Source organism: Podarcis melisellensis, assembly GCF_964234715.1.
Source record: "Podarcis melisellensis genome assembly, chromosome: 6".
NCBI classification, from domain to species: Eukaryota; Metazoa; Chordata; class Lepidosauria; order Squamata; family Lacertidae; genus Podarcis; species Podarcis melisellensis.
The window spans coordinates 34164482-34189657 of NC_138538.1; the positions used below are offsets into that span (position 1 = coordinate 34164482).

The following is a 25176-nucleotide window of genomic DNA, read 5'->3' on the forward strand; positions in this document are numbered from 1 at the left end:
CTCAGGGCTGTCGTGAAGATAAAAGGGGGAAGGGAATAGGGAATACTGGATGGAATCCCATGTCACAGGGTGACAAATACCCCACCTGCACAAATATTTCAGCTTGCCAGACACAATGATCCCCATTTCTCCCCGCCCCCAAACCACCGTAAGCTGCTGCAGTTATAAGGTATTTTATTGTTTTTGTCAATTCATTTTGTATGCATATTTGTGTATTGTTGTGTTTGATTATTACCCGCTTCTCACTGGCAGGTCCCTGGGCATGATACCAACATTTAAAGGTCAATGTTAAAAACAGTTAAAAGTGTCACAGGAATAGAGTGGGTCCTGAAAACCCCACCTCTCAGATGTTGAAGGCCAGATTAAAGATGGTTACTGTATATTAATAAATAGCAGCTCATTAATGACAAGCAGACCAGTAGTGATGTGGGGGTGGGAAGGGAACATAGAAAATCAAAGAGGAGGGCCTGCAATAGCACCATTTTCTTTTCTTGGTAGGAAGGAAACCTCATTTCAAGGGAGTTGCTTCTGCATAAAACATACCGAAACCAGACATTTCTGTTGTGTTCTGTAAAGGGCAGCACACTGGTGAATGAATGAAGGAAATAACGTGGACATGAAAAAAGTGCTTCCAACAAACCTACCCCAGTATCCTCCCCCATCCAGCTTCTCCTGCTGCTCTGGGAGGGACAGTGGGTCTGTGTATTCCTTCCTTCCTTCCATTCCTTAGCAACAATGATTAAATGTCCTTAGCAATGGTGTTGCCTGCCAAGTGCTCAAACATTAGAGCTGTATCTGTGTATCGGGAGGTTTGGCTGGCACCTTTATTACACACCTGTAGGCGCCTGGTGAAAATGTTCCTCTTCAACCAGGCCTTTGGCTGATTGGCATCCAATGCCCTATTGAATGGGTTGTTCTTGTTTTTACTATGCGTTTTGTAGTTTCTATATTGCAATTTTATGTTGTGAACCGCCCTGGCATCTGATGTAGGGCAGTATACACATTTAATTGAAACTGCAGCAGCAAAGAATCGGGGGGGGGGGGCTCCTGGCCTTAACCTCCCCCCATTATTATCCCTTTTACCTTCCAGCAGCCCTGCAAACACATACAGGGGCATGCACAAAGCCACCCACACTCCCTAGACAATATTTAGGGCTCCACATCAACTATCCAGAGTATTAGCACTCTTTATTTTGGTACACAGGAAGCTGCCTTATACAGAGCCAGACCATTGGTTCATTCTAGACAAGTGCAATGACTATCCGTTGCCCTCTGGGGTTTCTTGCCCCAACAATATCTAAAGATGTCAAAGACTGAACTTGGGACCTTATGCATGCAAAGCAGATGCTCTACCACTGAGATTAAAATTTTCCCAATTTTTTATTTTTAAAGGAAATCTTTCAATTAGACCTTGGGACTTGTAACCATAAAACACGAGTCATAAAACAGCAAATGAATAGAGTACAGAAAATTAACCCTTTTTATTGATGCATTGCAATTGTTCTACATTTTTACCATATTATGTAGAAAATACTTAAAATACAAGCTACTTTGTAAAACCAAAGACAAACATTGAATCCAAAGATAAACTATGTTTTCACAATGGACCATTTTCCCATATAGTTAGTATTAAATTTTTTTAAATATCTGTATTTCCTTTTGTTAAAATGATTTTTACATTACCCCCTAAGTACATTGGCAATACAAACATAGATCAGTAATTGTCAGAAACTACCTTTATCTAGCGGATTGTAAAAAGGAAGAGCACAACCAGAAAAAATTTAAACTCTACACAGTAAACTAGCATATCAAATACATTTAATAAAGTAGGAATTCCATTGCAATACCAAGGATTCAAGCAGAAATACTAACATTACATATAATGCACTGCTACATGTAGTGAGTTAGATAATAGTTCAAGCTGAATCTGAAATCACACATTATATAAAGTTTAGCAACAAACAACTATGTCAACATGCGGCACCATTCATAAGTTAAAAATTAAAATGAAAAAGCAGGGCTGTGCCAATCCAATCACCTAGAAGCAATTTAATTTCATGTATTTTTTAAATTAAAAAACTGAGTCAGAGGTATAGTGCTGCACTGGTCAACTATGTGCAAGCAGTAAAGCTCTGAAGTTGGTTTTGCAGTGGAGTATCAATAGCTGTGAGATGAGAGTTCAGCTGTCAAGGGACAACACTAAGGAATTGGTTTAACTCATCTCAAGAGTGACTAGGTGAAACATTTTATCTTATTATAAAAAAGGCAAATTACTGTGCAACCCCCACCACCGGCTGCAGAACTGAACAGTTGCACACATGCAAGTCCCACAGATTTCAACAAGACTTGCACACATTCAGCTGCGTGCAAAAATGCAGCCCCAGCATTTAAGTCTTTAATTTTACGTAAAACGTTGCTTTTGCTAAAATAGTATGTTCACATATAGACTGCACAGCTATTGCCTTACATCTCTCCATCCGCAGGGAGGCAAGCTGGATATTGCAATGGGAGAAAAGGATAGGGCCTAAGGCCTAATTCTCACAAACAGCAAATGCAGTTCAGTGTGTGAATTGAGACTAACACAAAGCCAATGTTGTGTCATACATCATTTTCTGCATGCTTTTGGGGGGGGGCGGAGAGATTCTAATTAGCTTAACACTTTTTATGTGCAGGGAATTATGCTTTTGGGGGTGTGGAGGTGGTATGCCAGAACATCCCATCATGTGCACCCCCACCTACAGCCCAAAGTAAGAGGAATCCAGGCACAGGGTTTGCAACCACATCTGCTCTTTGTGAAAACGAGGCCTTGGTCGGGCAGAACCACTAGAACTGGCCTGGCTAGTTTCAGGGCAACAAAATGTGTGTGTGTGTGTGTGTGTGTGTGTGTGTGTGTGTGTGTGTGTATATATATATATATATATATATATATATATATATATATATATGAGAGACAATTCATCAAGGTTAGTCTAGACCAGGCATAGGCAAACTCCGGCCCTCCAGATGTTTTAGTTAGGGATGATGAGAGTTGCGAGCCCCAAACATCTGGAGGGCCAGAGTTTGCCTATGCCAGTCTAGACTGACCTTGATGAATTGCCTCAGATATTAAAAAAAAAAACATTTTGTTGCTCTGAAACTAGCCAGAGCAACAATATGACATTAAATGGTTCTTATCCCTTAAAAAGACAATTAAAGCCCATCAGAGTTACGGGATAAGAAGCATTTCTAAAGATTGTCTAGACCAGGCATAGGCAAACTCCAGCCCTCCGGATGTTTGGGACTACAATTCCCATCATCCCTGACCACTGGTCCTCTTAGCTAGGGATGATGAGTTGGAGTCCCAAACATCTGGAGGGCCAGAGCTTGCCTATGCCATTAACTCTGATGGGCTTTAATTGTCCTTTTAAGTCAGAGGTAGGGGACCTGTGGGTTTCTTACATGCAAAATGTTTAAAGCAGGGGGGGGAGGCCTGTAGCAACTGGGTTTTAAAAACACTCAGTAGTAGATTTCCAATGTAAAGATGGCTTTCAGTTAAAATTTTAGGGAAACTTTCAGACCAGCATTTTGAATTTACTTCCCTAAAATTTTAACTGAAAGCCTTCTTTACATTAATCCACTGCTTGAGTGTTTTTAAAACCCAATTTCAAAAACACTCTTCAGGATTTCTGCGAGGTGCATTATGATTTTATCTCTTTGGGTGGAAAGGCACAACTCTGCCCTTAAAGGTCTTGCCATAGAATTTGGGGAGGAAAAATTAAAAATGGGCGTGGCACTAAGCAAGAAACCATTTTGATAATGTTACAGCAACAGAAAGTGTTGTTGACACCAATGATGTAAAAAAAAGAAGAAATGCCTTTTTACTCTTTTCCTCTGTATTGATATCTTTTCCTCTGTATTAATCTTGGAAAAGATTAAAAAGAACTGAGAGCAAAAGTACAGTAAAAGGTTCACAGCTAGTTACGGTGTTAACCAAACACTCTCCTATTGCCAAAAACAACAGATTCCTCATTATAAAGGAAAACTGTAAGGCTTGTGGTCCACAAACTTAATGCCACTTTCCCCAGTAGGACTAAGATCACTGAAGGAAGGAAATGCACACCATCAGCTGGCCAGTTTAAGTGTGCTTTTGTACCACACTTGATTTTCTGGGTTCTGTCAAACTACTGTTTCATTTCACCACTGCCATTATCTAGAGAATGATCTTGTCCAAATCAACTGATTTGGAATAAACTGGTTTGGAGAGTGGTATTGCTACAGCAATAAAAGTCTTTGACAGCCTTGAAAACCCAGTTTGTATTCTGTCTAGTCTGGATCATAAAGCTAGTTAGTTTTGGTACATTACAAAGAATTCAGAAATGAAGAGCCCATTTCTGAAAAATGCATGATAGCATGCTATAGCCTTGCCCAAATGTGAACAGGGCAATAACCCTGACCCACTGTTTCAGAAATGGGCTCTTCATTTCTGAATTCTTTGTAATGTACTAAAACTAACTAGCCTTATGATCCAGACTAGACAGAATACGAACTGGGGTTTCAAGGCTGTCGAAGCCTTTTATTGCTGCAGCAATACCACTCTCCAAGCCAGTTTATTCTCCATTTCGACAAGATCATCCTCTATACAACGGCAGTGGTGAAGTGAACAGTAGTTTGACAGAATCCAGAAAATGAAGTGTGGTACAAAAGCTCACTTAAACTGGCCTGCTGATGGTGTGCATTTCCTTACAATACCAAGTGCTACAGCTCTCGAATCTTCCCCAAAGCGCCACATTACTAGTGGTGTTAAATAAAACTTCAGAATATTATGTGCTTTCCAGCAGGCTCTCTTTGGTATAAAAGTTCTTAACACCAAACTAGTAATATTTTACAAGAAACAATCTGCTACACACAAGGGGGAGAAATATAATGTCACAATATAATTTATGGGAAAGTAATTGCACATGCTTAATTACCTCTGCAACATCAGATAAATTTCCCAATGCATTCCCAGCACAATACCCTATTAAAGATGCATCGACAGCTAACAGTATAGGTAATATCGGGGGTGGGGTGGGGAAAACTTTACTCCAAATAAAATACCTAGGACACAAACATTTGTGCATCACCATAGTTTGTAAAGCCATGGTTTCTCAGATTCATGTATATGTAGATTTCCTCAATTGCTCAATATAGTTGTAAAGCCAAGGTTTCTGATTCCCTGGTTTACTGACTGATAGTCAACCACGACTTGTCCATTCAGACATAACACCAACCCACGGTTAAGAAACATAGTTTGGCAAAATGAATGGACAAGTCATGGTGATGCACAAATTGACAATGACTTAGTCACTGCTCTGCCTCCTTAAGACTGCTGAGCAATTGAGGAAACCTACATATACATGAATCTGAGTGCACAGAGGACAGAAAATAAACGCAGACAAGCAGCTCTGTACCATCAGTTTTAAACTATGGTTAGCAGAAACCATGTTTGGCTTTGATGTCTGAACTGAGGCTATCAATTTCAGTTGGAATGTGTTTAGCACACCCTTAAATTTCTAGCTGAAATCAACAGACGTGAAATACTTAGCTCTGGCCAGATCATTTATGTTGGCATTGAAACTTAAAGCAACCTTTTTTTACCACTTATGTATCCTCAGTTGGATACGCTCAATGAATTGCTTCAGTTTGACGGAGAGCGGAGGGGCTTGCTGGTCCATCATAAGGCAAGCTCACTGTAAACTCTAGTCACACTACATAATCATTTAAGGCACTACAATATTTGGGGGTGGGGGTGGGGGACACACCAGTCACACATACCTGTGCAAAACAAATCAGAAGGTATCCTTGTCTCTCATGCGGCTCCATTTTTCTCTCTCTCAGTGCTACAGTGATGAGCTCTAGACAATTGCATTATTTCACATACATTCCAACATGTATCAACTCATTTTGGTTTAAATACAAAGGAATAGATAAATTTCATCCCCAGAAACATTTAAGAGTTAGACGAACACTAAGTACAGAGTTCAAGTATAACCACTACACATTTTGATTACAAAGACAGAACATTTGGGATTAGCAGGTAATTTTGCTTGTTATATTTTGTTCTAATCAATATGTACATATTTCATTTTCTGTAAAATATTAAAACACCACCATTACAAAACTTCTAAAATAGTTTTAAATTCAGTAATAAACCTTTAAAATCTGCAATTTATGTGTCATGTTTTTGCAATTCCTACATGCACTTACTGTATACAAGTCTTAATAAGAGCGCTTTAAAGTTTTCTGCCAAGAAGATCCCAGAGGGATATGCAGGAGTATAAAAAATTGTACATATCAGTAGGTTGATGTTTTGGTGAATTTTGGATTCCTCAGATAACTAGATCAGGAAATGAAAGATATGAAGGGAAAGAGACCCTTGCATTTCTGGGAAAGGAATCCAGCTCCAAATGTTATTTTAAAAAATCAAACTGAAAGGGTGTAATTGTCTGAGCTCCTGATGAAGTCTATGGAAATGAACAGGTGATGCGTTATCTCCTATTCAATTCAGCAAGTCCCAATCAGAAGAAGTTCCCAGTGGCTCCTGCCCTCAAGTCATAATGCAAACCTATGCATTTTCAGCACAGAACAAGAGCTTTCCGGCAAAACAGTCAAAAACCATAGTCTAGGCTGTGATCACACATACAACAGAAAGTAAATTCATACTTTCTGCAGGTTTTTTTTTTAATTCAACTTTATTTTAGCGATTCATACATTAAAATTTTAAAACAAGAGGGAAAAGATTTATGGTGTAAATGGAGACTGATAATAAAAATTGCTACACTAGCTTTAAACAAAAGACAATTAAAACCAAGAAACTGGGGAGCGAAATATATAGATATATATATATACATATATAAAATATACACACAGAGAAATGAGAAGGTAACTGCTTTTGCAGAATTCAGCTATTGCCTATCAAGAATGTGAATTACAAAATTAACTTTAAAATACTAACTCAAGTTTATAAATCTGCCCTAGCAACCTAGAGTTAAATGTGCATTTTTAGTGGCAATATGGATTTGTGCAAGCTGCTAAAATAATTTAAACAAGTACTAAGGTAAGTTTAAGAGTTAAAAAAATCCAGCCTTTTCACAAAGTCCTTGGTTTCCTTTCCCCATTTGATTAAGATAACAATAGCTTTAAATAAACGGGGGTTCAGGCCTTTGATGTTTTTTTTTTTAAAGCATCCATGAAAGTTTAACTGTAAAATCTGAATGTGAATATGACTCAAAAGGTTCTGCCCGGTGTTTACCTGAGCTTTCCCCCAAACAGCAGGGCTCCACCAAGTGACAACCCGACTCTAGACAGCATACAGAGAATTGTCAACAAGAGGAAGGTGGTCCCATTATTCTCCTCCGACTCTGCAGATGTTCCTGTTGTGGAGCTGTTAGAATATTGCAAAACCCACTGCAGATCTCATCACTTCTACGATCAAGTTGAAAGCAATTACCATTAATCCCTGCCCAAGAGCTACAAGTAAGAGTACTGATTAATCTTGGTAGGACTCAGTGGGTATCCAGTGTAAATAGCAGATCCTCTGGAAGCACCAATATAGGATTGGGTGGCAAACTGATGCTGATACTGAGCAGGTGCTACATTGGCAGAGGTTAGCAAGCTGGGCCCCACACTGACTGGGACCTGGTGCACAAGAGTGCTCGGGTGGGTTGTGTATGTGGTGTGCCGGGAAGAGCCCTGAGGGGAAAAGAGATGCGCGATGGAGTTGGTGGAGCCCAGAGTGGCAGCAGTAGTGGGTGCGTAGGTGTACATGTGAGGCTGGCTCGCCGTTGCTGCTGCCAAGTGGGGATGCACTGGGCTACTATGCTGGAAGGTGTAGGGAGCCTGAGCGATCGTCGTTGGCAGGGGAGCGACATAGGCCTGTTGTCTCCGTGGAGCTGGGTTTCCACTTCTCTCTTGTGAAGCCAGGACAGTTCCTTGCTGGTTCTGCAAAGCAGGGGGAAAGTGCAATGGATAAAACATTCAGACGGACATTACTCAAAGAACCCGTATTAGGAGCCATCCATGTAGATGAATAATTCGAAGGGCTAAGATGGAACAGGCTTGTTCTCTGTTGTTCCAAAGGACAGGACGGAAATTAAAGAGCAGCAGATTTTGGCTAAACATTAGGACGAACGTAAGAGCTAAAAAACAATGAACAGAGGTTCTTTGCTGGAGGGATTTAAAGCAGGGGCTGGACCACCATTTCTCTGGGGTGCTGCTGTTGCATCCTGCATTGCAGATACTCCACTAAGAAAGTGGTTGGAGTAGATTAGCTCCAAATTCTAAATATTCTAAAATTATCAGTGCTTATTCTGAAGCAACAAACTAATGGCACATGCCAACTCTGGTTTCAGCTCTAAAGAGAGATAGATATTACTTAGAACTGCTCAATATGGCATCAAGTTGTAGCACAAAATGTTTAGCTGGAAACACGAGAGAAAGACAGTATGATAGCTTAGTTTGAAAACCAAGATTCTGTGACACTGCACTCTCCCCAGTACTGAATGTGGTTCAAAGCCTAGATACCACAGCAACTCAAAAATCTTTCATATAGTAGAGGTTCCTGGAATGTGCTGGAAGGAACAATGTGTGGCAGATCTGGTGCACAGGCTTTATTTTGGCCCAAAACTGTAGGGACATGAAGTACAAACAGAATTGACAACTGAATTCAAATCTGCCTGAATACAGGTGACTCCCCACTTATTTGGGGGTTACGTTCTGGGCCCCTGTGTGCATTAAGTGAAATGGCTCACAAGGAGACATTCCTCGTGGTTCCCGAGGAGACCTTCCCCAGAGCCCAAAGAGGACATCCTCTTCATGCCCTGGGGAGGGTCTCCTTGCAAGCTATGAGGGCACTCCAGTGCTCCCCACTTCCGGGTTCCCCGCGCCATGCATGTGTGGTCGCGCACAAGTGGGGACTTGCCTCTACTACCCCTTGCAATACTCCATCTATAGCAGCTCCCTTGTGCTTCATCATTTGGAGTATTTCTCACTGTTCAGCTTCACGAGTCATTGCTAATGTCCAACACCACAGCAGGATCTACAGCCAGTATTCATCTGAAAGGAGAGCCCTGATTACCTGGCTAAGGTTGAGCGGCTGTACACCATTTGTCACCACCCGGTGTTGCCGGTATCCTGTTGGCGTGATACAGCACCCTGATGCTTGTCCACTTACAGACGCCACCGGCTTGGTCTTGCTCAGGCTACTCAGGACACCTGCAATGTTAAATCAGTGTTTAGTCCACAAGATAGCCTCACTTTGTAAAGGAGCTGAAACTAGATATTGTGGCTGGAAACCAGCATAGACTATGAATTCCCCCACCCCCTTGCCACAATAAACAGCAGATTCATGTCATATTAAAAACTACTTCTGCTAGTACCCTCCATTTTAAAACTGATTTGCCATACAGCATGACGGCAATAAATTGAACTTTATTCCAAGTGTGGTCACAGATTTCTATGAAGGTATTACAAAAATAGCAGTTATCAGAACTTTTATTGCTTCAAAACTGCTCCCTCCACAAAACAAAGTTTGAAACTGGGGAATATTAAATGCAGCTCTGTTAAAGATGCATAGCAACCAGTTACTATGGAGGGAAATAATTGTACAAGTGAAGAGGATTATCCTAAAATGACTTGATAGCTTTACAAGCAAACAAAGGAGCACCTACACAGAGGGGGGGGGGGCGTGTTCTGCAAAGCATGGTCCATAAAACACTCAACCTAGTTCCAATTTCAAGTTCAGGATAATCTTATTATTTTGAATATTTAAAGGCCAGTTCTCTGGGCAAATGCCCATCCAAATAAGAAACCTATGTTTAAATTGCTCAACATAGCAAGTCCTCCACTCATCAAGAGCAACCATACATCTATAATGAACACATGGCTGGATAACTGTTTTAACTGTTTTTATGTTTCATATATGTTATTATATAGTATATCACTTTGGGAAGCCTTGTGCAAAGTGACACAAATACAATTAAAATAAATAGAGAGATAACTTAGTGAATGACGGCGGTAGTAGAAATACTCTTATATTGGAGGGGAGAGTTGTACTGTATAGATCTTTGCCCCTCTCTAGTAACAACTTTATTGTATTTTAAATATATACAAATGGTCACAAAAGATAAATACATACAACAGGGTGTTGTCTGTGTTGTTGATATATATATATAAAACCAACAGACTAAAATGAAAATGAGCTCCGTGATGGAAGACAGTTTTGCTGGCAACCATTCTTACCTGAGGCTTGGGTGGCTACGATACAGTCACTGAGCTGTGTTTTGAGAGGCACAATAATGGTGCGGGAGTTGGAGCTTTCAGCTGCCCCTCGGCTTGGCTCTAGAGTTCCCCCGGAGCTCCTGAGCGTGGAAAGCGCATTCGATGCATAGGGGCTATTCAGCGAGGAGTCTGAATCAGGGGAGTCGTTAACGGTAACATAGCTGATGACATTGGATCTCTGCTTCATGCCCAAGCTAAGAGAAAAACATTCAACTGCATTATTACAACATTTCACCAAATGTATATCCAGGACATTCAGACACACAAAGGAGTCAAATAAAGGGCTATAATACTACTTGCTGCAAGCTTCACAATTCTAAGAATTGCATTAGGTATTATATTTGTACCCCATCTTTTCTCCCCAGTGCATACATGAGGAGTACACCATTTCATTCTCAAAACTGCCCTATTTAGGCTAGGCTGAGTCAGCTTCAGGGTGAAGTAGGAATTGAAACATAGGTGTTTCAGTCCAAGTCCATCATCCTATTCACTGCATCACTTTGACTCAACACATTTTCTAAAGCACAGCCCCCCAACCACCCCTTAGCGTTCAAGTCAGGGGAGACAAACCCAGCAAGTATTATGTCTAAATTGGTTCATACAATTGAAACTTCAAGCAACATTTCTCCAAGTCCATGCAGATGCACTGCTGCTTTTTCTCTCCCACCCCTTCTCAGCTTTATATTTAATTCTGTGCCTCCCTCAATTTTCTTTAGCTTTTACCCTTTATAAAGACAAAGAAATTTAAAGGTTTGAAGTGGTTCACATTCCTCTAAAAACCGTTTCTGATATCCCCTGGAGTGTGCCAGCTCAATTTACAGTGGAATTAGTATTTTATTACACTATAACTTATTTTCACTTACTGTTTAGTTGACTCATACAGAACAAACCTATGCGGCATAATCCACAACTTCCTTGCATGACTAAAAATGGTTGTGTATTGGTCCCTAGCTACCAGATCTAGCATAGAGTCCAGAACATCTGACTAGAGCTATAAAAGCAGTGTTCAGTTATCCACCACATCCCAAGAAAGATGAACAATCCAATGGCTATCCCCTCAACACTTAAAAATGAACCTGCTCAAAAATTCTTGAGTGGTATTCCTGACTAATCTTTGGAATTCCCTAAAGGACTGCATTAGCAATGGTCCCTTAGGAAGGAGCTAAAACCTCTACCTTGCAGGCTTGTATTTGTTGTCCTCCTCTTCATCAGTGTCACTGCGGATGGTGATTACGCTGACTGGGGGGCTGGGAGTGTCTGGAATGACTATTGGCTGGTGCTGCTCCTGCCCCGGAAGGAAAGCATTGGAGGAGGAAGATGTGGCACGCAGAGGGCTGCTCCCAATTAGAGAGTAGACTTGAGATGGAATTGCCTCTAGTGTAGATGCAGGCCTACGGGAAAATACAATGATGGTTATCATAAGAAAATCCATTGGTGGGCAATATTGACACTCCCTTGTTTTAAAGGGATTTATACTAGCTTGACTAGTGAAGCTTAAAGGACAATGTACAAATCAGTACAAAATAACATCAATTAGAAGTCACAGGAGGCCCATATCAGTGAATGTCCCAAACACCGCTTGAGATTTTTCATACTCCACGTTTAGATGGCTTAAACTACAGAAACATCTAAACTACAGAAACATCTGTAGGTGCCAATACATGACAGTTTTCAGAACAGGACTGTCAAAGTAAGATTTAACCCAGTTTTAACTTTACTATTAGGCAACACACAGAGTCTAAATAATATGGGTCTGTTTGAAAAGTGCTTTCTCTCTATTTTGTTCAAGAACCATCACAGTGGGAAGAAATCCTTACTTTGTGGCACTATGAGATGGCTGTTTGTTCTTCTTTGCTGGCACGACATTATTTTGCTGCTGCCTCACAACATGAGCCACTCCAACATTCAAAGGCTGGGTTGTAGCCAGAGTCACATGGTTGGTCAGCAAAGATGGCTGCTGCATGATTGTGCTGTATTGATTTCCATGTGAATGGGCGTTTCTGAAGGCAAAAGGAAAGAATGCAGAAATGCCCATCTTAGGTACTGTAGAAAAGACATCAACTCATTGAGTAGCTTTCCCCATCCTTGTGCCCTCCTCTAGATAATGGTGGACTACCCCAGCCAGCCTGGCCAAGTTAGAGGTCACCAGAAGGTAGGGGAGACTGCCCTAGAATGCATGATCTGATGTTTGTCCTTGGTTTGCCAATCTGAACAGACAAGCACCACAAGCTTCCCAAGAGGGATGAGGAGGGGAGAATTACATCCTTAATCCTAGTAGATTATCAATAAAGTACAGTGCCCTTTTCCCAAAAGCCACAAAAGAAAACAACCCAGTCTTGCATAGCTTTCAAAACATACCTAAACTTCACCAAACTCAGGAGAAGGAGTTCCATTGTCTCACTGCCAATTCTACATGCACTCATTATAAAAGTAAAGGTAAAGGGGACCCCTGACCATTACGTCCTGTCGTGACCGACTCTGGGGTTGCAGCGCTCAGCTCACTTTATTGGCTGAGGGAGCCGGCATACAGCTTCCGGGTCATGTGGCCAGCATGACTAAGCCGCTTCTGGCGAACCAGAGCAGCGCACGGAAACGCCTTTACCTTCCCGCCGGAGCAGTACCTATTTATCTACTTGCACTTTGACGTGCTTTCAAACTGCTAGGTTGGCAGGAGCAGGGACTGAGCAACGGGAGCTCACCCCGTGGCAGGGATTCGAACCGCCGACCTTCTGATTGGCAAGTCCTAGGCTCTGTGGTTTAACCCACAGTGCCACCCACGTCCCTCGCACTCATTATACACACACTTAAAACACTTGTGTCAGGCATACAGGTATCAGAAGGCAGAGGTCAATACAATGCTATTAAACAAGTGATATAAGCATAGATGGGGAACCTATAGGCCCTTCTGATGCTATGGACTACAACTCCCATCAGCCCCAGCCAGTATGTCAGAGATGATGCACGCCTAAGAAAATCTGGAGGACCACAGGCTCCACACCCCTGTTATATAGAAAATGAGATGAAGTTTCACTGCTTATTTTACATCTCAAAATGGTGCAAGAGTTCAATCATTCATTTCGGACAAGCCACTCCTGAGGCTCAGGAAACTCTGCTGAATGGAGCGGGCTGCGGAGGCAAATCCGTAAATACTGGGTGGAAACAACATCCAGACGTGGAGCTCCCACTTGCGGCATTTGCCTCCACCCAATTTTCAGGGACTCCTCCCCTTCTCACTGCACTACAGTTCACCCCAGAGACTGGGGAGGGAGGAGGTCCAGTCCATGGGAAGCCAATTCTTTTAGGTCCAACAATATGCCTGCATCTCCTTGTGTTTCTAGTCCCCAAAACATGTAATTTGGAAAGATTACTTCTATTTTTCTGCTCACCTCCAGTCGGCCAACTGCTGGTTGCTTCCAATTGTCTCTGGAATCACAGCTGTAGGCTGAACAGAATTGTGCAGTGCAACCCCTGGAAGTTGTTGCCAGGTAGAAGGCAACAAGATCTGCTGGGTGCCTCCAGGCCAAGCCTGCTGCAAGACAGCAAACAGAAAAAACAAAAGGTTTACTAAGATTAACGTTTTAAAGTCTGGGGAAGAAAAATCAATTTGTTCAAAGTAAAAGAAGTAAGTAGACTGTTAACTTGCAGAGATAACGGCATGTGAATGCATTTCTACAAATAATTTTACAAAGGAAGTGAACAAGATATTCAGGGATAAAACACCCCCGTCACTCTGGTTACGTTTACATCACAGAGGCTACCTGCCACAGAGTTTGATGTTCATATTGTACTGCAGAAAATGTATCAGAATGCATCCCAACTATTGGGGTGGGTAAGCCTTGGGGACTTCAGGACATGGGTGTCTGGGGAGAGGGAGGATGAGTTTTTAGTATTATTTTCTTCCAATGCCAATGGTTGGTAATCACATGGGAAGGAAGTAAATGTTCACCAAAAAAAAATTAGCCTGAAATTTGCCTTTTTGGAGTTACCTGAATACCTACCCTGCTCACCAATTAACTTAGTATACAAACTCATAGATGCTTGCACAGTGCAGCAAGCTTGTTGCACACAACCCATGCAAGGATCTCTGCATCCACACTTGGAGAATAGATGTTGGTACAGGGCAGGAGGGAAGTACAGCAGGATTGGCTGAGTCCAAATGGTTGGGGAACAACTGCTTCGAATATCACACATTATAGAAATAAAAACGTTGTGGGTATTCCAAAAGGTAAAATGAACAAGAATTGAGAGTTTCCTTGCCTGCGTATGAAATACTTTGGGCAAATACCCTTAAAAAATTGATAACTTGCTATTACAGTGGCTTTAGGCACATCAACTGCACATAAGATCCAGCTGTTAGAACTGCAAGAGAATACAATTATTTGGCTCTCAGGGGTTTTTAAGTATCTTCAGCATTTATTTTATAAAAAGAATGGCTATAGATTACAAATGAAATTTAAGTTCTTACAATTATTTCTCAGTTACCAGGGTCTGCACATTTTAGACAGGCTTTAGAGGCAAACTTTGTTTCGAGTAGACTCTGGACTCAACTGCATTGGCAAAGAAAAAGCGCTTTATATAAGTTGTTTATGCATTCTAACACTACGACACTAGATGGTGCTGTGGAGTTCCATTTTTGCCAACCCAATTTCTCCTAAAGTTTGCAACGCATTGAACTGAAACGCTTCTTTGATGTGCCTAGTGTTAGGATTCTTGCTCCTTGTTTGCAGTCATGAGATTGTTTTCTATCACATGACTGTGTATGTTTTCATTCCACAATGTGGGAAGTGATGGAGACAGGATGTTTTGATGTTACTGTGTTCCGTGAAGTGGGACTTTTGTCCTTTGTCTCTTTCTCTTTGCTATCTGATGAGAAAGAGGAAGGAGCTAAGTCAGAATGCTCTGAGTGTATTATATGTAAATAAAGTAGATTAGCCAAAATGCTGAGCCATTGAGTCTGTCACGCGAAATGCAAATACTCTGCAGGATCGCTAAGCGTGCTAATGCCTTTTGGTATCAGTCACTGTGATGTTCAGGCTGGAGAAAGCTTTTGAAGCTCCCAAATGACTGACCAGATGCCCTACTTTTGAAAATGTTGGTGGTAGTCCCTAATAGACAATGGATTTTAGGCATGCTAAAAAAAAAAAGACCAGGGCTGAGTGATATCTGGTTTTAACCATTGTGGTATATCAGCAGCTAATCATCATGATATTCCAATATATCACAATGTTGGAAATTGGAGATCAGGCATAGGGATAAGGGTAGGAGCAGTCACAGAGATAGGGCGGGTAGGGTGCTTGCAGGTCAGGTGTGGGCATGAGGCAAGGAGCAGCTGCAGGGATGGGATGGGTGTGGTGAGGAGAAGAGGAAGCAGAGTCACCTCCACTACATGTAGTTTGAGTGGGAGAGGACTAGGGGGTGCTTCAAGCCACTGTCAGTGGGCAGCTAATAAATATGAATATCCACTGTGGCCGCTGCAACTTTCCTGCTAAGTAAAGCTCCTCTACCTCAGTGCCAGGGGAAGGTAGTGCCACAGTGGCTTGAAATGAGGACCATCAGCTGCCTTGTTTTCCCTCGGCATGAGGCATAGGCACCAGGTGCAGGGGGGGCTGGGTGCTCCAGGGCCCCCTGCACATTCCTCATGAAGTGGCCAGGCACCCACAATTTTCTGCACCAGGTTTGCACACGCCATGGGGGAGCAGGGGAGAGGGAACCCGCTGGGCAGAGGCCAGCATGAGAATACTGCCTCAGCAGCAACACTGCTTTGACTCTCCTTTCCACCTCCAGGGTCAGATCTGCCCGAGGACCAGTGCTGTGGCTGGACGCAAGGGAGCTGGCGGTTGCCACACACAAAGCCCTTAACACAGTGGTGTCCAAACTTTTTTTCAAAGAGGGCCAGATTTGATGAAGTGAAGGGCAGTGAGGGCCGACCAAAGGGCCAAACAAAGTTGTTGGACCTTTTTTTAGGATTGAAATTGTGACTTTTTTTAGGATTTTACCCCAAAGCTGTTGAACTTTTTTTAGGGTTGTAGTTGTTGAGTTTTTTTAGGGTTGACCCAAACGTTGAGATGCCTTTCGGAGCAAGGAGGCAGGCTCCAATGAGGAGGTTGCGCCCCATCTCAAAACTGAACCCAGGCGTGTGGCATCTGCATACACCACGGGCATGCTGACATCAAATGCACTCAATCATGCGATGTTGGTGTTGCCTTGAAATCGGCTGCCCTGCTCTCCCTTGTGCAAGGAGTGATATATTGCTGCATATTGCCAGGTCAAAATTGTTAACACAGTGTGATTTCAAAACTGATTTTGGCCAACATATTGAAAAATCACACAGCCCTAAAACAGACCCTAACATTTGTGATGTTACCATGAAAAAAGGGAGATAAAATTAGTTGAGGGGGGAGGCAAGGGAGGGGGCCCTGGACCCCATGGGTGCGTTCCGTGGACCCCTAATTGGGAACCACTGGGATCCAGCCTCTGTGGCTCCACTACAGCAGGGGTGGCTCGTCTGGTGGGACACAGAAGCAGCACTAGCCTCCTTGCAGTGGAGTTGCTGGGATGGAAAAGGTAGGGATTGTGTGGATGCACCAGTAGGAAGGAAGGATTGGCTCTGTAAGCAAGTCCACACAACCCCAACCTTGCAGTTGCCTTTTCCTTCCTGGTAGATGGCACCAGCTCCATGGCTGAGAGGCTACTGCTGTGCCTCTGCCCTACTGAGCGAGCGACTCTAGAGAGCAAGAGATTCTGTTTTGTGCCCACTGCTAAATGACGGTTTACAAGGGAAAGGTGTGGACAGAGTGTATGTTTCTAACAACTCCTCCCCCTCCAAACGATGACACAAAGGCTGCATCCTGGTGCAAGGCATAGCCTGTTGAGATTTTCTTAACTTTAAAAACAGATTAGTGTTTTATAGAAGGTAGTTGTTTTATTGATAATTTGTTAATTATTTTTTATATTTTTTGTTACATTTGTGATGTTCTAATATGTTATTTATTGTATGAAAGCAACTTTGCAACTCGTGTGAGTGAAAAGCGGCACAAAAATACAAAAAAAGTGAAATCTCTACTGACAGCTTCTTTAAAAGCTACTCCTATGGTAGACTTCCCCTGCTCATCACAATTAAATGTGTAATGATCAGTTATAAGCTTGCAGCACTTTCCATATTTAAATTCAAACCCATCCAATAACAGTGGCTTCCCTACACAGAAAGTCTTCTTAAGATACAAGTTCTGCAGTATATATATATTTTTAGAGTTCCACACATATGGTCAAACTGTGAAACCATGCACACATGCCATTTTAAGTTGACATATTTCTGCAATTAACAGATCCACTTTACTGGTTCCAAAAAGAAGCCTTCAAGCAGAGAACTGCTAACCCCTCTGCCAATACAAGCGGAATAATAAAAAAGAGAGAATTATGTTAAAAGTCACACCATGCCTCTTTCCAAAAGCCAACACCTGCACAAGACAAAGCAGAGAGTTTAATACAGTGCGAGATCTAATGTCCCACCAGGAGGCAGAAATCGGGCCTTCCAAGCGACGAACTGCTTGACAGAGGAGGGACAAAAATATGCAAAGCTTAGCAAATGGCTAATGCAAACTTAGATGAAGCGGCAAAAGGGAGAAGTGTTGAAAGCACTAAAGGTGAGCACTTCAGGCAAAAGGCTATTAGAAGCCAAAATTCAGAGAGAAAAGCAGGACCCAAGTAGGCAGGTGGATTTAGTCGGGAGGTGGGGGGTGTAAATTCAGTCATTGCACCACACAAGTACAGAAATTAGGATGGGGTGCAAAATTCAACATTCCAAGAATGTAAGTTTTTGTCTGTGTTTTTAAAGCTAGTTTTTAGACCTTAAGGCTGCAAAGAGGTTTGAAAGAACACAGGCAGTGCCTGGTGAAATCAAAGAAAGAAGTGGGGGGGGGGCCAATCGCAAAAGGATTTCCAAGTTGTCAGTGCCTTGCAGAGCTCTTCTCCCCTTCCCATGAGCCAAAAGAGAATTGAATATATATACAAAGTGCTTAATTTGAATGATTTATACCGATCTTATACAGCTTTCCTTGTCAATGAATTTTGATTAAGAGTATATACAGTCGAGTATATACAACGCTGGATTAAGTATTCTACAATGTCCAAAGAGGAATGTACCAGATTACTGGATGAGAAACTCAAGTCTTTTACAGCAGCTAGTCACAGAACATTTAGGTTCTGCACAGGCATCCATGTTTCCACAATTGAAATTCAATCTGAATTGAATGAGGGGAGGCAGACAGGAGACCTATGAAATCTTTTAAGTTGTCTTTTCAGCACATGCAATTATATAACCTTTAAGATCCCATCCTGTCTGCCTTCTTACACTTGCTATGGTGTAAACAGCAATGCCAAAAGAAGCAGTTCCTCATCTGGTGAGACTTTGGTTCTGACCAGAGCCAACAATGCTCCAGAATGTATCTATTTGAAGATAAAGATGCTCATGAATTATCACTTTAAAGCCACAAAAGACAACGATGTATGTAACAAATGGAAGTGTGCTTTGCAAGACACGTGAGGACACCAGGGTTTCAAGTGCACTGCAATGTTTCCATAAACTTCACTGATCTGATTCTGGAGTTTCCAATTGACTGTTTTTTGGCACCTACAGTGTGAATTCTACTGAAGGTACCAGTAAAATTCAGACAGAGAAAGAAAAATTTGAAAATGGACACTTCCCTTAATATCTCCAGCAAGTTTAAGAACAAACTATCCTGAGAAACAGTTTAGAAGGTAAGAGCTCACCTTTAATCTCAACCAAGAAATGCAAAAGGAACTAAAAGTATTGGTGGGAAGCAACATCTCTCTGAGGATGATGCACACTGCCAATGATTGGTCAGAGGTAATGAAAAGCCAGGGAGAATTGGAGGTCAGCATTGTTCAACAGAGGTTAAGAAATCTGTACTGTTAAAGCCGTTTATTAATAAAGTATTTGCCGATATTAGAAGTTTTCAGTGCCTGAAACATTTCTACATGCGAAGAAGCTTTAAAAAGCTTAACTTGTCAAATCCTGGCTGCCCAGATGCGTATGGCAGAGTCAACCTAAGGGCCATACCCCTTGTTTTCAATCAATAAAATGTTTTAAAAAGATAGGAGAGTAAAGAAAGAAGAAATGCAATTACCACTCTTCTCAGACTAGGAGAAGAGATTGATCAACACACTAGGCTAGTAAAGAACAACAGTCAATGGATCTGGATTCTTTACAGAGCAACACTAAACATCAGAGTCAGACAGTGCTTCAGCAATGTTGGGGAGGAAAAACAACGAGACATTAAGATGTAGCAAGAACACAGCCACAAGATGGCACATGCTTCCATGCCCTCTGCAAGTCTAAGTTAAAACAAAAACTCCGTTAGTGAACACAATCAAGGGAGGCAATTACCAGTACTGCAGCCGTCTGTTCTACTAGCGCTGGCCGGCCGGCTGCGCAGTTCAGAGTAAAAGGCACCGCATACTGCGGCGTGATGGTGGCTACTTGAGGATGAAGAGTTGCTACCATTAGTGGTGTACAGCTTCCCTGAAATGTAGATTAGGCAGTGAGTGAAACAAATGTACTGAGGAAACAGGCCCAGAAAGGCTTTCTCCGCAAGGAAACTAGTGGCGCTTTTGAGTGGCTTGCAGAACTCATGGGTATGCTCTGATATAAATATGCTTTTCTATCAGCTTAATTCAGTATCTCTTGCCTGAAGTGATATTAAGTACTCCTGAATTTCAGTGAACAAACTTTTGTGTTTACAATATTAATCCTGAGGAATATCTAAACTAGTGCAGGGAAGGCTTGGAAAGACTAATAGCCTCCAAAATGTCCTATTGGACATGTAAGATTGCAAAACCAGTGTTCTGGTACTTTAAGATAAAAACAGCAATACCTGCCTGTCCGTTGACTTTGTTTAAATAAAAGGCAATTCAATGATCAGAATAATTTCATTAAACATCTCCACAACCAAACTGACTTAAAACTTCACTTTCTAATAGATAAGAATCATTTGTTTTGTTGCACTTACAAAGAATACCATATTGGATTTCTGTTGTGCTAGTTTGAGTAATTCCAAATGCCTTCCGCAATAGATATAAAAAAGGACAAGTTATAAAGTGCATCTTTCATTTAATCATGCCTGACCTGAACATGTTTGCAATGATATCACCCAAGTCCCATGGCAAAGACCACAAAATTATATTAGCCATTTATGTAACCGTTAGGCTTTCTGGATCTTCTGGTCTGAAACAAACAGGACTGTTGGTCTTACCTGAAATGTATTTTTCCTTTGAGTGATAAGGTGTTCTCTGGTGGAATATGAGTTCCCTCTAATGCTCAGAGACAGAATTACAGCTTGTTTAAGAAGATTCTGCTCACATCCAAATAGTTTATGGCTGTCCAATCTGCTACAGCCCACACGAACCACAAGAATATAAAAACAAACAAGGAAAACATACAGGAAAAACACTGTTCAGATGGGGTCTAGGGGCTTCATTTTGAAGTGCCAGAGAGCAGGTTCTCTCTCGGCAACCCACTTTTTCTTCACTACAGTGTTGTCATACGTAAAAGCACATGGTGAAAAGGAAACTACAGAGAGAAGTGCTGAATACCAAGGCAAGAGACCCGAAGTTTGAGTCTGGCATCAATTAAGATTAAGATTAAGAGGCTGACATCCAAAATGAATGATGTCCACTCTGGCTTCCTTCAATGGTACTCCCTTCTCTACGTTGCTGGTCCACCATGGACAGAAACTTACGTCACTGAAACTGGAACCTGTCCACGCAGGAAAAGATAGTTGTTTCCTTATATTCGTAGCCAAGAGCAATCTTTCAAGCTGGAAAGAATCACCTGCATATGACTCTTTGGAAAACCTAGAACAAGACCGAAGTGACAGAATAAAATGGCTGGTATTGGTTGCAAATATCTGTAAGTGTCAGTCATCTCTATGGATTGAACCTGGATTCAACTAAAATGTCCTTTACTACCTTCTCGCCAAAACGTTGTCGTCCCACACAGGGTTCCATGGAGAGGTTCAGATGAGAAGCTTGATCCACATTCCAATGCCACAGCCACAAGGTGCATCTCATTACCACACCAACCACCAAAGTCCAGGACAAAAAAATGTGTAGAATCCACTGAGTTGTCCGCTATAAGTACACCTTCAGCAGAGTCTTACAGAGTCACACTGGATCCTGTTGAGAATTGTCCAATAATTCTGCACAGCCACAGAGAAGCATGAGAAAATACAGGTGCAGCACAAGCACAGTTGATGCACTGGGACCACATTCCTTCCTGAGACCAAAGTCCAATTTGTGCATGTGAGTCTTCAAACTGGGCATCCCACACAAACTAAAGCAATCACCGTTCCAATGGCTGGGAGCTTTAGCTGATCCATTTAAGACTGATCCATCGTGGAAACTCATTGGCATACCGGACCAGTTCTTAGTATAGTCCTCTCTCTTTTCCAGAGTTTCGAATTTCATTTAATGGGGAAATGGGACAGAACTGACATATGATTGAACACATACAAACATGGAGTACTGAAAATAGATTGGTTCATTCATGCTCCATAAGTTGGAAAGAAAAGAGGCAATTCCAATACATTTTATTATTTCAAGGAAAAGACAGTTCCAGAATATATACAACATTTACTGTTTGCAGCATCTTAACCATGGAAAATACATTTTTCTTCCACTGGAAGAGTCAATACTTCAGAACCGCTTAAGATTCAAACAGAAGTTTACAAAAATTGACAATGCATTATAGTACTTTTTCATCAACAAACACTAGTTTAATATTGGGACTAATCTTTGAAACAGTCCTTAGCCACTGTAGGGCTTGCACTTCCCAAGGGATAACTTTATGCATCTAACATCTATCATCTCACTGGTTCTTCTGAGATGCTCAGAACAACAGGACTTTTGAGACCAATTTTAGGGCCTTGCACAAGCACCAATTCCAATCCTTCTGGGCGACAGTAGCGTATCCTTTTCAGATTTAGCAATCTGATTGATATCAAGGATGGGAAACCTACGACCTCCCAGATACTGTTGGGCTCCAGCAGCAGGTTCCCCATCCCTGGAAACAAAAATGTTTATTTTTAACTAGCATCAGCCCCTCTTTACTTCTTGTGTAATTTTCTGTGGACATTGCAGAAGCGAGGTACAGTGGTACCTTGGTTCTCAAACTTAATCCATTCCAGAAGTCTGTTCCAAAACCAAAGCGTTCCAAAACCAAGGCGTGCTTTTCCACAGAAAGTAATGCAACATGGATTAATCCGTTCCAGACAATTAAAAACAAAACAGCAAATCAACATGAATTTTACTATCTAATGAGACCACTGATCCATGAAATGAAAGCAATAAACCAGGCTGCAATCCCAGTATCAAAAACTGGCAGTGATCTGCCCACTGCCATTGGAGGGGGGAGTTTAAATGGAGGGGGAGGAGAAACACTCAAACTGGAGGGACGAGGAGTGTGTGGGCAAGGAGGTGGCTAACTAGATGTGGGAGAGGGGAGTTTAAGGGAGGGGAGGAATGTTAAAAAGGAAGCCCTGTTAAACAGGTAAATGATGGAGGAAAATCTTAAAAAGGAAGCCCTGTTAAACAGGTAAATGATGAAGGAAAATCTTAAAAAGGAAGCCCTGTTAAACAGGTAAATTATGAAGGAAAATCTTAAAAAGGAAGCCCTGTTAAACAGGTAAATTATGAAGGAATCTTAAAAAGGAATCCCTGTTAAACAGGTAAATTATGAAGGAAAATCTTTAAAAGGAAGCCCTGTTAAACAGGTAAATTATGAAGGAAAAGCAGTAAAGTGTCTTGTAAACCAAGAAATCTTTAATAATTTTTTTAAAAAATACAGTCATCAAGTGTCCTTTGTTTTAATAATAATAATAATAATTTTTATTTCTACCCCACCCTCCCCGGCCAGAGCTGGGTTCAGGGCAGCTAACAGCAATAAAATAGTAAAAACATAATAGGGGAAAGGGGGGGCAAATCAGGGTTCAGGGCAGCTAACAGCAATAAAGTAATAGTAAAAACATAATAGGGGAAAGGGGGGCAATTTAAAATACAGGTTAAAATGCAATTTAAAATGCAGCCTCATTTTAAAGTAGCTGATAAATCTTAGCCTCTAGTCTTCCTACTTTCTGAAGGGCAAGCGTCATCATAAGGCAAATAATGGTTACGAATACCAGTCCTAGGAGTTTTCACAACAGGTAGAGTAACCTGCATAATGCAAAAAAAAAAAAGCCTAGGAGAAGCAGCACGTTGTTTGCTTTAATCTTTGACCATTTGAAAGCAAATGGATCTATTCCTCTTCCTCGCTTACAGCACAGTTTTGCTGAGATAAACAATGCAGTTTACAACGAAGATGGCAACTCTTTCATATCCATTGTCCATGTTGCTCTTCCTTTCACAATATTCACAGTATCTGCCAGTGAAGTGTTGGGGGCCTGCACAGAAGCTGCCCAGGATTCACGTTCCTCCATTTTGACAGCAATGCCGGTTCAGTTTTTTACTTTCAGTAAGACCAATGAAAGGCACTGTTGGCTTGCTGAGCTGTTTCCTGCTCTCATATCTTTGGTTCATCTGATTGAAGACATTTAATATGGTGTGATCCTTTGGGACTGTGGCATCAGCAATTTCTTCAACAAGTCTGTGCTCTTGTCTGGACTTGTGCACGTGAAGGCAGACTCCCTTCGAGCAAAGTCAGACTTCTACAAATCCACCAGAATAATTACGGCAACAGGTACCCTCTCCTCGTACCATTGTGACTGTTATTACTTATATATTACTGAAGCCTCTTCCATTTGCCTTCTCTCTGGGGTGAAGCTGAGGCAACTAGAAGAAATGCAAGCCGGTTTATCCATAGGCTTGTTAAGATCCAGAGGCGTCATAGGTTTTCAGAGAAGAGGCAGGAATGGTGCCTATTAGAAGGAACTTCCTCAACCTCTGGTCCTTCACTCCAGTCATCAACGTCTGAAAACTCCTCTTCAAACACAGCATCCTCAATCTTCCAACTGCCTATAGGCAGAAAAGCTCTTACACTTCTTGTGTGCCTTTCCCTTGGGCCACTTGAATCCCATAGCTCAGCTGGTACAACAGCCGGAACTGCTGGAGCCAGAAGTGATACTGGAACAATAACTGGCTGAGGAGCTTGAGCAGACACTGCCAGGAGTGTGAGGAAATGACTGCAGGTTGTTGTTAGGCACCCGACAGCTCTTTAGCAAAGTCACCTAAGAAGGCTCCTTTAATCTGGGAACAGCATTTGTGGAGTCAACTGAAGCTGCACCCAAGTAAGATTACTGGAAGTGCTAGGCAAAGCCTGGAAGAGAGCTAAATTACAGGGCAAACTTGGATTAGAGGTCATGATGATGTTACAGAGAACAGCTGTGAACAGGAGCCTTATGAGGCACAGAAATGGCCTGAGATAGAAGCAGCAAAAAAACAACCCCAAAAAATCCTCTTCAAAAGGTGCCACAAGTCGTGACTGGACCAACATTACTTCCACCCCCTCAGAAAGGGCCTCCTTATCACCAATGGCCTGAAGCAAGCTGTAGGAAAAATATCCAAACTCCCTCCAGCCTGCCTTTTTACTCCAGGCAGATCCCAACCTTGTGCCTCCAACTGTTTTTGAACTACAACTCCCATCATCCCTGACTAGCAAGACCAGTGGCAAGGGATGATGGGAATTGTAGTCCAAAAACAGCTGGAGGCACAAGGTTGGGAAACACTGGATTAGAGGACAGCCTCAGCAGAGATTATCCCACCATGCCATTGGATTCTGTTCCACAATGTGCCTTTAGCAACCTCCAAATCAGCAGCACCATGATTTGTTAAAGCATGCTGAAACTTAAAAAGGAAACTGTCACCACAAGA

The 25176-nt window shown here is 41.9% G+C and overlaps 1 protein-coding gene across 6 annotated transcripts in view; it reads right to left on the reverse strand.

The window, feature by feature from the left end:
• Positions 1 to 5711: 5711 nt before the first annotated feature.
• HIPK1 (homeodomain interacting protein kinase 1) overlaps positions 5712 to 25176 on the reverse strand; it is a 39878-nt gene continuing 20413 nt past the window's right edge. For 3 of the 6 annotated variants that reach the window (XM_081914714.1, XM_081914712.1, XM_081914715.1), the window contains exons 10-16: positions 19703 to 19837; positions 13683 to 13825; positions 12114 to 12296; positions 11472 to 11687; positions 10258 to 10490; positions 9095 to 9231; positions 5712 to 7959 (exon numbers count right to left, since the gene is read on the reverse strand). In XM_081914714.1, coding sequence (XP_081770840.1) covers positions 7489 to 7959; positions 9095 to 9231; positions 10258 to 10490; positions 11472 to 11687; positions 12114 to 12296; positions 13683 to 13825; positions 19703 to 19837 — 1518 coding nt within the window. In that variant the 3' untranslated portion in view covers positions 5712 to 7488. The remainder of the gene's footprint in view (positions 7960 to 9094; positions 9232 to 10257; positions 10491 to 11471; positions 11688 to 12113; positions 12297 to 13682; positions 13826 to 19702; positions 19838 to 25176) is intronic. The other 3 variants (XM_081914713.1, XM_081914717.1, XM_081914716.1) reach the window with 3 other exon arrangements.